At 42.3% G+C, this 15,645-nt stretch overlaps 1 protein-coding gene across 3 annotated transcripts in view; it reads right to left on the bottom strand.

The window, feature by feature from the left end:
* LOC117438011 (zinc finger SWIM domain-containing protein 6-like) overlaps positions 1–15,645 on the bottom strand; it is a 184,740-nt gene that overhangs the window by 116,429 nt on the left and 52,666 nt on the right. For all 3 annotated transcript variants that reach the window (XM_034073351.1, XM_034073352.1, XM_034073353.1), the window contains exon 2: positions 5,669–6,025. In XM_034073351.1, coding sequence (XP_033929242.1) covers positions 5,669–6,025 — 357 coding nt within the window. The remainder of the gene's footprint in view (positions 1–5,668; positions 6,026–15,645) is intronic.

Genomic DNA, 15,645 nt, shown 5'->3' with positions numbered 1-15,645 from the left:
GATGCCAAATTCATGAAGTTTAATCATGATAAGTGCAAGGTCCTACACCTGGGTCAGAGCGAGTGGCTGCGTGGTTTCTGGGTTGCTGGTTGGGCTTAAACCATGACACTAGGTAGAGCTGGACATACTCTTCTCCCATGATCTCCCAGGGGAAAATTAAGCCTCAAGTTTTAAACTTGTTTAACTACCAAAATTTGGCAACATGAAGTTTAGACTGCAACTCCAATGAGGTAATGGCTTTAAGAGGTAACTTTGTTACAGTCCTCCATTTCAACCAGCAAGGAAACTGCACCATACATCCTTCATAGGAAATATTTACATAAATTTTAAACTACTGAAGCAACTTAAGAATAGAGCTAAAGATCTGCCATCTGCTAATGGCTATATAGCAGTTCTCATATATTTTTTTTTAGATCCTACATTCAGTGTAATTTAAATAGCATTTGAGACATTCCAACAGGAATCGCATTGCACAGAAGCAGCAATTTGCTTCTCTAACATTTTTGCACACCTGCTTAGAGCCTGTGCATTTAGTGCAAGTTCACAATGGCAAGCCTCAACATAGGTACCTAATAAGTCCAAACAACTTTGTTCTGGAGCATTCAGGACAAGCATCTCAGTCTCTAGGCTGCAATAACTTAAAGCTTCTTGCAGTTTTATTTGCTTGGCCAGTGAAAGCCAGAGGAAGTGCCATACACTTTCACTCCTGGTTTGCATTATCACCACTCTGCTTGTCTGACAGGTCAGTTGTGGGTCACTCTGAGCCCTTCTGAAAGTAGGGATACAAAGAAAGTCTTGAAGAAAACCCATGCTGTGCCCACAAGCAAAGGGTTCATCTGCTGCAACTTGTCAGGAGATGCCTCAGATTCATCTGCTCCACCTGCTTTCCCCCCCTGCCAAAAAAAGGCTATTTGATGAATGAGATAATTTCAAAAATGCATTAGAAGAATCAGGTGTCAAACAGCATTTTGTTACCCAAATATCTCTGTCAGAATATAAAAAGCTTGCAAGTATCCCCAGACAACCACCACCAAATCAAAAAACTAAGCTGCACACTGGTGTTACTGGTGAACTTGCACAGCATGTCCAGGAACATTGCTTAGGACAGACATGAAATGCCAGGCTCAAGTGAACTTTGGATGAATTCACAACTTTCCATGACATCAGCCAGAAGCATCAGCCTGAAATGCAAGACTGACTGCTTACCAACTCAAATCCTGCCACCAAAGCACCAGTCTAAACCCTGCCTTCAGCTACAAAACCTGGGACAGGCCATACACTGTTATAACATCCTGAAGGACAGAAGCAACTAAGTGATTCAGCCTGAAATATTCTGTAGAACAGAGGAAGTAGCAAGGGGGACTCAGGCTGGCAATTCTGTCCCCATGGAAGATGATAGTTTCTGACAAAAGTTCAAAGGAAAGTTGCTGCTACTACACGTCAGTAGTAAACTGAAATTAAAAATCTACAGGTTTTCATGCTCATGGTTTAAAAAAAAAAAACAACAACAAAAAGAAAGAAAGACAGTACCTGTAAGTTATTGTTCTGATCCTGGTTTACAACAGCTTGAGGAGGAACACTGCCTGGGAAGTGCTGAACTGGTCTAAAAGGAAGCCATCCAATATGAAGACAGGCTGAGAAAGTTGGGGCTGTTCAGCCTGGAGAAGAGAAGGCTGCGTGGAGACCTCATAGCAGCCTTCCAGTATCTGAAGGGGGCCTAAAGGGATGCTGGTGAGGGACACTTCATTAGGGACTGTAGTGATAGGACAAGGGGTAACGGGTTCAAACTTAAACAGCAGAGTTTTAGATTGGATATAAGGAAGAAATTCTTTACTGTTAGGGTTGTGAGGTACTGGAATGGGTTGCCCAGGGAGGTTGTGAATGCTCCATCCCTGGCAGTGTTCAAGACCAGGTTGGATGAAGCCTTGGGTGATATGGTTTAGTGTGAGGTGTCCCTGCCCATGGCAGGGGGGTTGGAACTAGATGATCTTAAGATCCTTTCCAACCCTAACTATTCTATGATTCTATGTACAACTGTAACACTGTCATGTGAGAAAATCGAAACACAGCAAATATTCTCAAATGTAAGAGGTACTTTTGTGCCTTAAAAAACATTCAAAACCCTCTTGTAATGTAATCAACACCAAGTGAAAATTACCATGCCAAATAGAGATTTCCAATAAATCACTTTGCTCTCCTGAAGAACTTAGTAAATAGACAACACATTCCTATGCTTCTAACAGCATCTCCTTATTTTTTTTCCTGTCATGAGGCTCAGTCATGAAGCAAGAAAGGATATTGCATCACTTGTATCCACTGAGGGACTTAAAAGGCTTTGTTATTTCAAAACCCATGTCATAAGTGGTAAGTCATATCACTAGTTCCCCCAGTAACCTCCTTCACAAGGAAGGTGGCTAAAGCCAGTCATGAAATACTTCATAACACAGAATTTTGAGCAAATAAAAAATTATCCAATTCACCTTTTGTGAAAGGAAAGCACTGCTAAGTTATTCCATCTCCCTTGCCAGCTTATAAACAAATCAACAACACTTCTGTGGTCAGAGATCTTCAAAGCCCCATATCATTCTTATGAAACAATAAGTAGTGTTCAAGAGCTGATTTCTTTTGCCTATCACTAGAAATATATGAAAACTAGAACTAGTACAGCCATCACAGGAGGAAAAGAAGAAAAAGAAGAAGTTTTATATAAACCAAACCTGGAATTAGGTAACATTGATGAGAATTTCCTCATCTAGCTCCAAATTCAGGACTTTCCTTTAATCAAAGCTGTTTCAGTTGACGTCATCTACCTGGACTTGTGCAAAGCATTCAACCCTGTCCCACATGACATCCTTGTCTCTAAATTGGAGTGTCACCAATTTGATAGGTGGACCACTCGGTGGATAAAGAACTGGCTGGATGGTCGCACTCAAAGAGTTGTGGTCAACGGTTCAATGTCCGGCTGGAGATCAGTAACGAGTGGTGTCCCTCAGGGATCAGGGTTGGGACCGGTCTTGTTTGATATCTTTGTCACTGACATGGAAAATGGGATTGAGTGTGCCCTCAGCAAGTTTGCAGATGACACCAAACAGTGTGGTTCCGTTGATACACTGGAGGGAAGGAATGCCATTCAGAGGGACCTTGACTCACTTGTGAGGTGGGCTGATGCCAACCTCATGAAGTTTAACCATGCCAAGTGCAAGGTCCTACACCTGGGTCGGAGCAATCCCAGGCACAGCTACAGGTTGGGCAAAAAGGAAATTCGTGGCAGTCCTGTGAAGAAGGACTTGGGGGTGTTAGTCAATGAGAAAATGAACATGAGCCAGCAGTGTGCACTCACAGCCCAGAAAGCCAACCGTATTCTGGGCTGCATCAAAAAAAGCGTGACCAGCAGGTCAAAGGAAGTGATCCTGCCCCTCTACTCTGCTCTCGTGAGACCTCACTTGGAGTATTGTGTGCAGTTCTGGTGTCCTCAACATAAAAAGGACATGGAACTGTTAGAACAAGTCCAGAGGAGGACCACGAGGATGATCAGGGGACTGGAACACCTCCAGTATGAAGGCAGGCTGAGAAAGTTGGGGCTGTTCAGCCTGGAGAAGAGAAGGCTGCGTGGAGACCTCATAGCAGCCTTCCAGTATCTGAAGGGGGCCTAAAGGGATGCTGGGGAGGGACTATTCAGTAAGGACTGTAGTGATAGGACAAGGGGTAACGGGTTCAAACTTAAACAGCAGAGGTTTAGACTGGATATAAGGAAGAAATTCTTTACTGTTAGGGTGGTGAGGTACTGGAATGGGTTGCCCAGGGAGGTAGTGAATGCTCCATCCCTGGCAGTGTTCAAGACCAGGTTGGATGAAGCCTTGGGTGATATGGTTTAGTGTGAGGTGTCCCTGCCCATGGCAGGGGGGTTGGAACTAGATGATCTTCAGGTCCTTTCCAACCCTAACTGTTCTATGATTCTGGTGTTTCTATGCTAGGTCTCCTCGGACTTTTATAAAAATGTTTTTCCTCTTACTTACCTGTGCCTTCAAGCAGTATTCAATATAATTCCTCTTCAAACATTGGTTTAGTGAGGTCAAACTTTTCAAAGCAAGAGAGATCTACAAGATAGTTTTGTATTAAAAAAGTGAACACCTGCAGCACAGGAGATATGACAGAGTGAATGGTGATCTTATGTTAAGCCACCTATGCTATTAGAATTAGGGGTAGATTTCTTCTGGTTAGCTTTTTTGTTTCTAATTTAAGTCATTTGATTAAAGATCAAAATAACAGAATTACAGTATGAGTCCCAGAAGAATGCTCACTTGCTACGTAATCAGGGAAACTAACTTTGTCCTTAAAAAGAATCCTGGAATTTTTAACATTGTAAATATATCTTTAAAAGAAAAAATAAAAAAAAATAATCAGACATGGGAGTCTGAGAAGAAAATCAGGAGACTATAGATCCTCTTCTGTAATTCAGCTGTCTTTGGTAACAGCAGCTTATTTTCTTGTGCTGCCTGGATTTTCTACTTCAGTTTTCAGTATTTGATTAAGAAATATCAAAAGTCAATAAAGAAATAAAGACATACTACAATCTTCTTTACTAGGAAAACAGCAACATGTAAAAAACCATTTTAGTTCTGTGGATATTTTTTAAACTACCATACTCAAACTCATTGTGAAATTTTATAATTGATCAACAACTTAGTTTTTTGTTTCCTATTCTTTTTACTATTTGGGCTGTGATAAGCATTAAATGTCTCTCTAAAAATACTTTAAATACTAATGAGTAAAGAGATATTTTGAGAATAAGGAAACAGCTGACAAAGATCAACATGATCAACTCCAGCAATATTGATGGAGTTTAAGCACTCTCTGCAACACCCTTTCTGTCATTTCTCCTCTTACATTAGCCATAGCATAGCCAATATAGCCATTATAGCCATCATTTTTCCTTTCTCAATCTTGCCTTCTCCTTTTCTAATCACCCTTGACTGTTTCAGTCTTCTCTGCACCACTTGCATATTCATAGTAATTCTTTCTTCCCCTTAATTCCTTACGTTCAGGCTATTACTAACTCTAATGAAATACACACCTTCAGCTTAAAACATCTGAGCATCTTCCTCTATTGCTTAATGTCCTGCATCTACTTAAGCTTCCCTTTTCACTGCCATCAGGCAGCCCTGCAAACCACATTCTCATTACGTTCCACAACAACTAGAGCAATTGCTGTGCCTCTGGCCACATCCCCATAGCCCTCAAAGGCAAAGAGCACTGCTCCTGATATTCACCTTCTTGCAGCACCACCTGCCTGGACCTGCTAGTGTCACCAGACTCTAAGGAGAGTGGCTAAGCTACAGATGAGGCTCATTATCAGCAATATTCCCTTCTTTTGTTCCACCTATGCTGTATCTAACAAACATGTATTTTCTCTTTTCCAAAAAGTATTACTTCCTAAACATAGAATCACAGAATCAAGAATCATAGAATCAACTAGGTTGGAAAAGACCTTTAAGACCTCTTAAAGCAAAGATTCAATAGCAGAATCCTCTTTAGTAAACACCATAAAAATCATATAATAATTCAGATTGGAAGGGACCTCAGGAGGTCACACTCCTGAATGACACACAAAAAAAAAGCTCTCAAAACCAGAGGAAAACAAAAAGAAAAGAATAAGTATCAAACTTACCATGGACTTGATTGATTTCTGAATTCTGAGAAAGAATTTCATCTGCTAATTTTTGAGCAGTTGGCAAAACTTCTGTGTGATGCGCTGTGATCAAATACTGAACAAACTTTTGCAGTTGGTCTCTGTTCATTTGGAAGAGTGTCTCTGAAATGGGAAGATGCAGTTTGACCTGATCTGGCTTGCGAATCCGATATAAAGAGAGTGCCACAACGTGGGCACAGTAAAATATGTCTTTGTTTCCACAGCTACAGGTCACTGAGGTAATCTTGCAACGATCAAAGCTGATGGCTACACTGCAAACAGTTTCTGGCTCCGACTGCACTGCAGGCTCCATCACTGTGCCACTCAAGTGGAAACCTGTGAAGGGAAAAAAAAAAAAGAGAGCTTGCATTATTAAGTAAAATACCATAACTCATTATCAATAAAATTTCATTAATCAGGTAAAAATCATCATCTCTTTCTGAGAAATAATACATCTTAAAGAACTTGCTTTAATTACAAATATAATGAACACTTTCTTTCCCTTTTCATCTCCAAAAAAATCAAAAGCATCTAGTTTACCTCTGCCATTCCATCACAACATTCATAAAAAGTTTGATAGCAAGATGTCCTGGGTTCAGCTGTAACAGGTATTTTTCTCCTTCCTAGTAGCTGGTGCAATGCTGTGTTTTGGCTTTAGTCTGAGAACAGTACTGATAGCACACCAATGTTAGTTGTTGCTAAGAAGTGCTTACCCCAATCAAGGACATTTCAGTCTCTCATGCTCTGCCAGTGAGGAGGGGCACAAGAAGCCGGGAGGAAGCAGAGACAGGACACCGGACCCAAACTAGCCAAAGGGGTATTCCATACCACAGCACATCATGCCCAGTATAGAAAATGGGAGGAGTTACCAGGAAGGGTTCATGGCTGCTCTGGTTGGGCTGTGTATCAGCCAGTGGGTGGTGAGCAATTGCATTGTGCATCACTTGGTTTATTGTTTCTTTTCCTTTCCCCTTTTAGTTTTATATTCTCTCCCCCTGTGATTTCCATTATTATTATTATTGGTAGTAGCAGTAGTAGTTTTGTATTATACTTTAGGTATTGGACTGTTCTTATGTCAGCCCATCGGATTTACATTCTTTTGACTCTCCTCCCTATCCTGTCTGGAGTTGGGGGGGGGGGGGGGGGGGGGGGGGAAGGGGGAGAGTGAGTTACCGGCTGGTAAAAACATTTATTTGGGAAATGACATCTGCAGAAGCAGAGTTGTATCTGATTAAGACTATTGTGAAACTCCCAGTAGCTCATCAAGTTAGTAGCAATTTTCCAAACCCCACACCCAGATTTGGCTCTCAATATTATATCACTGCAAAAATTTGGGTGTTTCTTTTGGCTTTTGTGTTAACATGACATTGATTTTTGGCTCAAGTCAGAGGTATAGATACAGAGCAATACAAACAAGTTTCATATACTGTGTCAGTATTAAACTTGAACAGACTGCATATAAAATCTGGAACTGACACTACAAGTAAGGTGCTATTCGTTATCTATTTATAAAAGAAATAATATAAAACCATACTCACTCAAAGTCCAAAACTGATTTAGTATTCTTGAAATATAAAAGTGTGTTGTAGGAAGCAGTATCACATGAAAATTAGGTGGGAAAAAAATGAAATATATACATAGGTCTAGACCAAAATATTGCATCTCCGTTTTTAAAAAGCTCTGCAAGCTACAGGAAATTCTCTCTTTTTTTCTGTTTATGCTGTGCATTGCACTCAGCATCACTATTTGGATTACATTGAACTGCAATATTCTGATACTCTACCATGCAGGTCATACACACATGCTAACCTCAATTTTGCAGGAGGATGTTTACCAAGTTAGAGTTGAAGCTGAAAAGTCAGTAAGCTGTAAAATGCACAGAAAGGAAGCAGGGGGAGAATGAAGAAGCCCAGGTGTATGTGGTTTTCTTGCTCTGGGCTCTACTAAGCACTTTTACAGAGAAGAGGGAAATTGCCCTCCCTCTGCCTTTCCCTTTGGTTTTTAAGTAGTCAAAGCATGCTTTCATGAATGCCCTCTCAAAAGAGGCTTTGTTAAAACTTAGTGTCCTGGTTTGGGGTGGGATAGAGTTATTTTTCTCCTTCCTAGTAGTTTGGGTTTTAAGCAGGAGGTGTCAGAAAAGTTACCACAGGGATAACTGGCTTGTGGCAGCCAAGCCTTCATAGTGACATCGCTTTTTGATCCTTCGATGTCGGCTCTTCCAATCATTCTGAAGCAGAATTCACCAAGCGTTGGATTATTCACCCACTAACAGGGAACATGAACTGGGTTTAGACCATCGTGAGACAGGTTAGTTTTATCCTACTGATGATGTGTTGTTGCAGTAGTAATCCTGCTCACACTTGTAGTAAGTGTGGGTAAAGCCCTTCCCTAATCTTTGTTTGTGAAGTCAAGCCATCATCAATCAATCCTTCTCACTAGCCTTTGGGCAACCATCCTAGGAGAAGAAAAATTCTAACTTCAAACCTGGGCAGATGGAGCTCATCTAGCCTTGTAAGGCCTTCCATCTAAGAGAAGGACACTCTAACTAAACCTACGACCTGAGGACTTTGCTGTCACCATCCAAGTTAGCTAGGCCCTAGCAGATAAACCTCAGGTATAAAGGGTGGGGCCAGTTCTGCGCACGCTATACCTCACCTAAAAAATGCACTGTGCAGGCTAGAAAGGTTTACTCACATTTGCAAAGCCCTGTAGCAACAGGCGAGGGACGAAACGTCAGGTGATAAGGTACACTGGAAGCCACAGACCCAACCCTGCATGCAGGTGGTTCAGGACATTGGTCCCTCGAGACTGACCCAGGAGATGACAGTCTTGTTTGGCAGCATCCTGAATGACCAAGCAGTTTTTTCCAACCGGATTTGCCTATCACACATTGCCCTTTTAGTTCTCATCACGCTTGTAGTAAGCATGGGTAAAGCCCTTCCCAAATCTTCATTCGCAAAGCCAAGCCATCAATCAATCATCAATCAGTAGCTGGTGCAGTGCTGTTTTGGCTTTAGTCTGAGAACAGTGTCGATAACACACCAATGTTTTTAGTTGTTGCTAAGTAGCACTTACCCTAATCAAGAACTTTTCAGTGTCTCATGCTCTGCCAGTGAGGCAGGCACAAGAAGCTGGGAGGGAGCAGAGACAGGTCACCTGACTTGAATTAGCCAAAGGAATATTCCATACCACAGCACATCATGCCCAGTATAGAAACTGGGGGGAGTTACCTGGAAGGGACCAGTTGCTGCTCAGGTCAGGCTGGGTATCAGTCAGCAGATGGTGAGCAATTATATTGGGCATCACTTGTGTTTTTGAGATTTCATTTCTCTTTTTTTTTTGTTATTCCCTATTATTATTATCAGTATTGCTATTGTTGGTATTATTCCTATTATCATTATATTTTACTTAATTTCTTATCTCAACCCATGGGTTTTACATTCCTTTGATTCTCCTCACCATCCTACCCAGAGAGGGGAAAGGGGGGGGGGGGAATGATGATGAGTGAGCAGCTGCGTGGTACCAGCTGGGTAACAGGACACTTAAGACAGCTCTATTTGAAGTTAATTCCCAGTAAATGAGAGTTGGATGGGTGGTGTCAAAGAAACTGTATAGGAGATTTATTCTTTTTTATATATAGTGTCACTTTCATATGAAGCATACATAATACTCTCATTTATGAGCTGAGGAAAAGCCTAAAAATTGGAGTGGGAACAGGTCCTTTCAGTGTTCTTCCTACTCTCAGTAAGTAGCTAAACTCCTATAAAGAATTCAAAAGGTCCTGGACAGATCACTGTCTCCAGAAATATTTAGAGGTAACAGTAGACCTGACATTAATTCCCTACTTACATTTAGACAGAAACACAGCTCCTGGCTCTCTCTCCCCTCCTCTCCACTGAGATTTTTTAAGAATTCACATTGCAAGCAACAACATTTATAAACACAGCTCCTGATCTCTACACAGAATCACAGAATCCCAATGGTTGGAAGGGATCTTGAAAGATCATAGAATCCAATCCCCCTGCAAGAGCAGGGTAATCTAGAGTACATCACACAGGAACTTGTCCAGGCGGGCCTTGAATATCTCCAACGTAGGAGACTCCACAACCCCCTGGGCAACCTGTTCCAGTGCTCTGTCACTCTCACAGTAAAGAAGTTCTTCCTGATGTTCACATGGAACCTCCTATGCTCCAGTTTACACCCATTGCCCCTTGTCCTATCACTGGATATGACTGAAAAAAACCTAGCTCCATCATCAAAAGGAGCGTGACCAGCAGGTCGAAGGAGGTGATCCTGCCCCACTACTCTGCTCTCGTGAGACCTCACTTGGAGTATTGTGTGCAGTTCTGGTGTCCTCAACATAAAAAGGACATGGAACTGTTAGAACAAGTCCAGAGGAGGGCCACAGGGATCATCAGGGGACTGGAGCACCTCCTGTATGAAGACAGGCTGAGAAAGTTGGGGCTGTTCAGCCTGGAGAAGAGAAGGCTGCGTGGAGACCTCATAGCAGTCTTCCAGTATCTGAAGCGGGGGTACAGGGATGCTGGAGAGGCACTATTCATTAGGGACTGTAGTGATAGGACAAGGGATAATGGGTTGAAACTTAAGCAGCAGAGGTTTAGACTGGATATAAGGAAGAAATTCTTTACTGTTAGGGTGGTGAGGTACTGGAATGGGTTGCCCAGGGAGGTAGTGAATGCTCCATCCCTGGCAGTGTTCAAGACCAGGTTGGACAGAGCCTTGGGTGGCATGGTTTAGTGTGAGGTGTCCCTGCCCATGGCAGGGGGGTTGGAACTAGATGATCTTAAGGTCCTTTCCAACCCTAACTATTCTATGATTCTATGATCCTGACACCCACCCTTTACATATTTGTAAACATTGATGAGGTCACCAATGATGGCACTAATACAGTCCAGTTACCTAACCTGCTGTAGTGGGTTGACCCTGCTGGACAACAGGTGCCCACCGGAGCTGCTTTATCACTGCCCCTCCTCAGCTGGACAGGAAAGAGAAAATGTAACAAAAGGTTCTTTGGCTGAGATAAGGACAAGGAGATCACTCACCGCTTACTGTCATGGGCAAAATAGTCTCAACTCAGGGAAATTATTTATTACCAATCAAATCAGCGTAGGGTAATGAGAAATGGAAACAAACCTTCAAAACACTTTTCCCCCACTCCTCCATTTTTCCTGGGCTTAACTGCACTCCCAATTTTCTCTACCTTCTCCCCCTCAGGGGCACAGGGGGACAGGGAATGGGATTGCGGCCACAGTTCTTCACATGTCTCTGCCTCTCCTTACAGGGAGGATACCTCACACTCTTCACCTGCTCCAGTGGAGCAGAGGAGAGAATCACCTCCTTGGACATGCTGACCGTGCTCCTTTTGATGCAGACCACTATACAGTTGGCTTTCTTGGCTGCAAGCACACACTGACAGCTCACATGCAATTTCTCAGCTAGAAACAGGAGGTTAAGACATATTACTAATCTACAGTTAAATTTTTATAAACAAACCTTCACTCTACTGGAGAACTTCATAGGCCCTGTTTTTCTGCAGAGGGAACAGACTGAGACAGCAGTATGTGCACACAGTCTGCAAGTATCTGCATCCCAGCAATATGCTGAGGGAGCCCAAGAACAAGGATCACTGTGAAGACATTTGTTGCTAGCTTCTCAGGCATTTACACTACTATAGTGAGCAGAAGCTGGAATCCGCCCTGCAGGAGGTAGGCAGTGGAGATTCATCCCATACCCCAAGGTATCTATCTCCCAAGGTGGTGCCACTTTAGCTTTTACGGATACTTAGTTTTCACATCACAACATATGCAGAGTGTATTTACTTACACATAAATAGATGTGCACTTGCTCTAAATCAGGGTAAGGATTTCAAACCTAGGTATGCTGTTTAACATCTTTGTCAGCAACATGGACTGAGTGCACCCTCAGTAAGTTTTCTGATGACACCAAGCCGTGTGGTGAAGTTGATGCACTGGAGGGAAGGGATGCCATCCAAAGGGACTTTGACAGGCTTGAGAGGTGGGCCAGCACAAACTCCATGAAGTTCAACAAGGCCAAGTGCAAGATCCTGCACCTGGGTCAGGGCAATCCCAAGCACAACAGGTTGGGTGGAGACTGGATTGAGAGCAGCCCTGAGGAGAAGGACTTGAGGGTGTTGGTTGATGAAAAGCTCAACATGAGCTGTCAGCATCCGCTTGCAGCCCAGAAAATCAACCGTATGCTGAGCTGCATCAATAAGAGCATGGCCAGCAGGTCGAAGGAGGTGACTTTCCCTTCTTCTCTGCTCTTGTGAGACCCCAGCTGGAGTAGTGCATTCAGCTTTGGGGCCCCCAACACATGATGGATGTGGACCTGCTCCAGTGAGTCCAGAGGAGGGCCACAAAGATGATCAAAGGACTGGAGCACCTCTCCTCTGAAGACAGGATGAGAGAGTTAGGCTTGTTCAGCCTGGAGGAGAGAAGGCTGCGTGGAGATCTTATAGCAACCTTCCAATACCTAAAGGGGGACTATAGGAAATCTGGAGAGGGACTTTTACACGGACATATAGGTATAGGTCCCGTTCCAACCCTAACCTTTCTATGAAATGCAGACTGGAATCTGTTGGAGCTACTGTAATAAAAAAAAGACACATACAAAGGTCACCTATATCATAAATCTGAACATTTTTTATGACAGTGGCATAGTGCCTAAAACCACATAAGTGGACATGAAACAGTTACTTGTGGTTCACTTTTTCCCATACCATTGCTAAGCTAGATCCTTATTTGCTTCTTGCTGTTGCAAGTATTAGTTGATTAAATTAAATCAATATGCACAAGTCCTAGATAGTGGAACCCATCATCAAAACTGGCTGAGAAGACATGATATATTCCTCCGTATTAGGCATGCACCACTTTTTTCCAGACATAGGCTGAAGTATGAATAGGCTTTGTGCACAAAAAACAGATTTCCAAAGGCACAGAAAACTGAGTGCAAGTCACTTGCATATCTTTTTATCTGAACTATCAGATATTTGTATTTTATAAGTAAAAAAACAACATGTTTTCAGGTCCTAATTTCTGGGAGCTACATGCAGAGCAAGCACTTCGAGTAGGTAAAGGCTACTTTATGTGCATATGTGCAAATGTGCAGGTAGGGGAGCCAGATGTACGTTCTTCTACTGACTATGCCAATGCTAGCACATTCAGAACACACAGCTACTCCTCAAACAATGCAGGTAAGATTAACATTTCTTAAAGAGTTAATTTAGGAACCCACCCCTTCCTCTAAAGCCACACATTCATTCTCCTTGAATGAGCAAGGCATAAAATCATAGAATATTTAGGGTTGGAAAAAAACGTAGGATAAACTAGTTCCAAGCCCCCTGCCATGGGTCAGGGACACCTCATCCTAGAACATGTTGCCCAGGGCTCTGGCCTTGAACACTGCCAGGGATGGAGCATTTACCATTTCTCTGGTGTCATGGTTTAAGCCCAATCGGCAACCCAGCAAAACCATGTAGCTGTTCACTCACTGCCCCCCACCCCCCTCCTTCCTATCGCTGCTCCTGGAGGGATGGGGAGAAGAATTGAAAGACTGTAACTCTCACGGGTTGAGATAAGAACAGTTTAGTAACTAAGGTATAACACAAATCGCTACTGCTACCACCAATAATAATAATGATAAGGGAAATAACAAGGGAAGAGGATACAATACCACCCACTGACCAATACCCAGCCCAACCAAGCAATGAACTAGCCCTTCCGGGTAACTCTCAGTTTACATGCTGGGCATGATGTGCTGTGGTATGGAATATCTCTTTGGCTAGTTTGGATCAGGTGTCCTGTTTCTGCTTCCTCCTGGCTTCTCCTCCTCCCTGGCAGAGCATGAGACTCAGAAAGTTCTTGGTCAGACTAAACATACTGTCCCACATGCCCTGCCACTCATGACTGTCCAGCCTTGGGGAAAATCTCCTGGTGCTCCTATATCGTTGTCTAACCCTAGACAAGACCCAAACCTGACTCTGCTTAAGTTTTGAGATCAGACAAAATGGTTGTGGGTAGAACACACTCTTTATGTGTGCCAACATGGTGATCTCCATCACAATCAGCAGGCAGGTCCCAAGGGCACCCAAAGGCCCTTCAAAACCTTCAGAACTCTCAAATGATGGTGCTGTACTTGTCACTGGGGCTGGTGCAGCTTCTTTTTTTGAGTCCATATCTTCCTCCTCTGCCTTGCTGGGAAATGCTGTGTGGTCTCCTGCATCCTCCACTGACAGCTCATGTTGAGCTTTTCATCAACCAACACCCCCAAGTCCTTCTCCTCAGGGCTGCTCTCAATCCAGTCTCCACCCAACCTGTTGTTGTGCTTGGGATTGCTCTGACCCAGGTGCAAGATCTTGCACTTGGCCTTGTTGAACTTCATGAAGTTTGTGCTGGCCCACCTCTCAAGCCTGTCAAAGTCCCTTTGGATGGCATCCCTTCCCTCCAGTGCATCAACTTCACCACACGGCTTGGTGTCATCAGAAAACTTACTGAGGGTGCACTCAGTCCATGTTGCTGACAAAGATGTTAAACAGCATACCTAGGTTTGAAATCCTTACCCTGATTTAGAGCAAGTGCACATCTATTTATGTGTAAGTAAATACAGTCTGAGAACAATTTGAATGTGTATCAGAAAGAATGAACTGCAATTTTAAGAAGCATTATTCGTATTCTACATAATGGTCTATTTGTTTTTTCAATCCACTGCAGTGATAACACATTTAAAGTCTTCTACTGTGTACTAAATCTAAGGTATCTAGGCAAAGCACAGAATATTCCAGTAGGCTAGTTCCCAAATCATATCGCTCAACTTTTTTAGTATTACCACCATCTGGCTACTAGGCTTTGTTTACCAAAACAGTAGCTGTGCATACATTTCTACAGCAGCTGCAGTAAAAAAGAATTAAGTAAGACTTTTTGGTTTAGTTCCAATTCACTTCAAACAAACAAAACCCAACAAAACATAACAGAAAATTAGAACTATTTTTATCAAATCAGTTAACACTGCATGTAGAAAAATTAAATATATGTAGCTTTGTGTTTTGTTGTTTTTCCCATTTCAGTGCTTTAATGTTCTTCAACTAATTTTCCATCTACACTGGCACAGAGAAGAAATAGCAGTAATGGAAGAATTTGTCAATAGCTAAATAAGTAGTCTTGTATTATCTGCAATGCCTTTCTGGATGAGCACTGGCACTATAAAAATAGGATACTGAAATACTGTTATGCTAGTGTCTCAGTTCTTAGGGTATATAGCAGGTAAAGCACCCCTCTCAAAAAGACCCCAAAACCAATATGAAAGCTAAGATAAATTCCAGGTACTCTTCCCAGTGTATAGGCTACAGTAAACAAAAGAAATATTTCTATTACAACTAATCTGAAAAAAATGTATAATGAAATCTGGGGAAGTCTTGGGAGCAGTGGAAATATTTAAATTAGAAAAGAGCCCGTAGGGATTTTTCTTACTCATAACTACAGTGCATTGTATTAATCAGGCCTAGAAACCACAAACCCAAGCCTCTTTGTGATTGAGTTGTCATGGCAGCACAAAACACAGTCAAAGCCAAACAGGTAAAGAAGCATTCTCAGCAGCTTACTGCAATTATATCTTATAGGTGCAAAGCGAAGAGGAATTCTGATCTTAAAAAAAAAGGTTGTGGCCTCAGAGAGCAGATATCCTTTGCTGGATAAAAGCCACTGATATTATAATTACAGATTTTTTTTTTCCAAGTTCTGCTGTCCTTAAAACCTTGCCTAAAGCTCCATCCAAATACTTATTCATTTCAATACTCAAAAAATATATATATAAAAGAATCTATCAGTTGCTTAAAATATGCCCAAATAAATTTGAAATATTTGTACAAATTTAAAGCAAAAGCATATGTGTTTGTGTGCAAGAAAATACGGTCTGACAGC

Source organism: Melopsittacus undulatus, chromosome W (assembly GCF_012275295.1).
Source record: "Melopsittacus undulatus isolate bMelUnd1 chromosome W, bMelUnd1.mat.Z, whole genome shotgun sequence".
Taxonomy (NCBI): domain Eukaryota; kingdom Metazoa; phylum Chordata; class Aves; order Psittaciformes; family Psittaculidae; genus Melopsittacus; species Melopsittacus undulatus.
The sequence above is the reverse complement of the archived record's forward strand: the minus strand, read 5'-3'. Positions and strand labels throughout refer to the sequence as shown.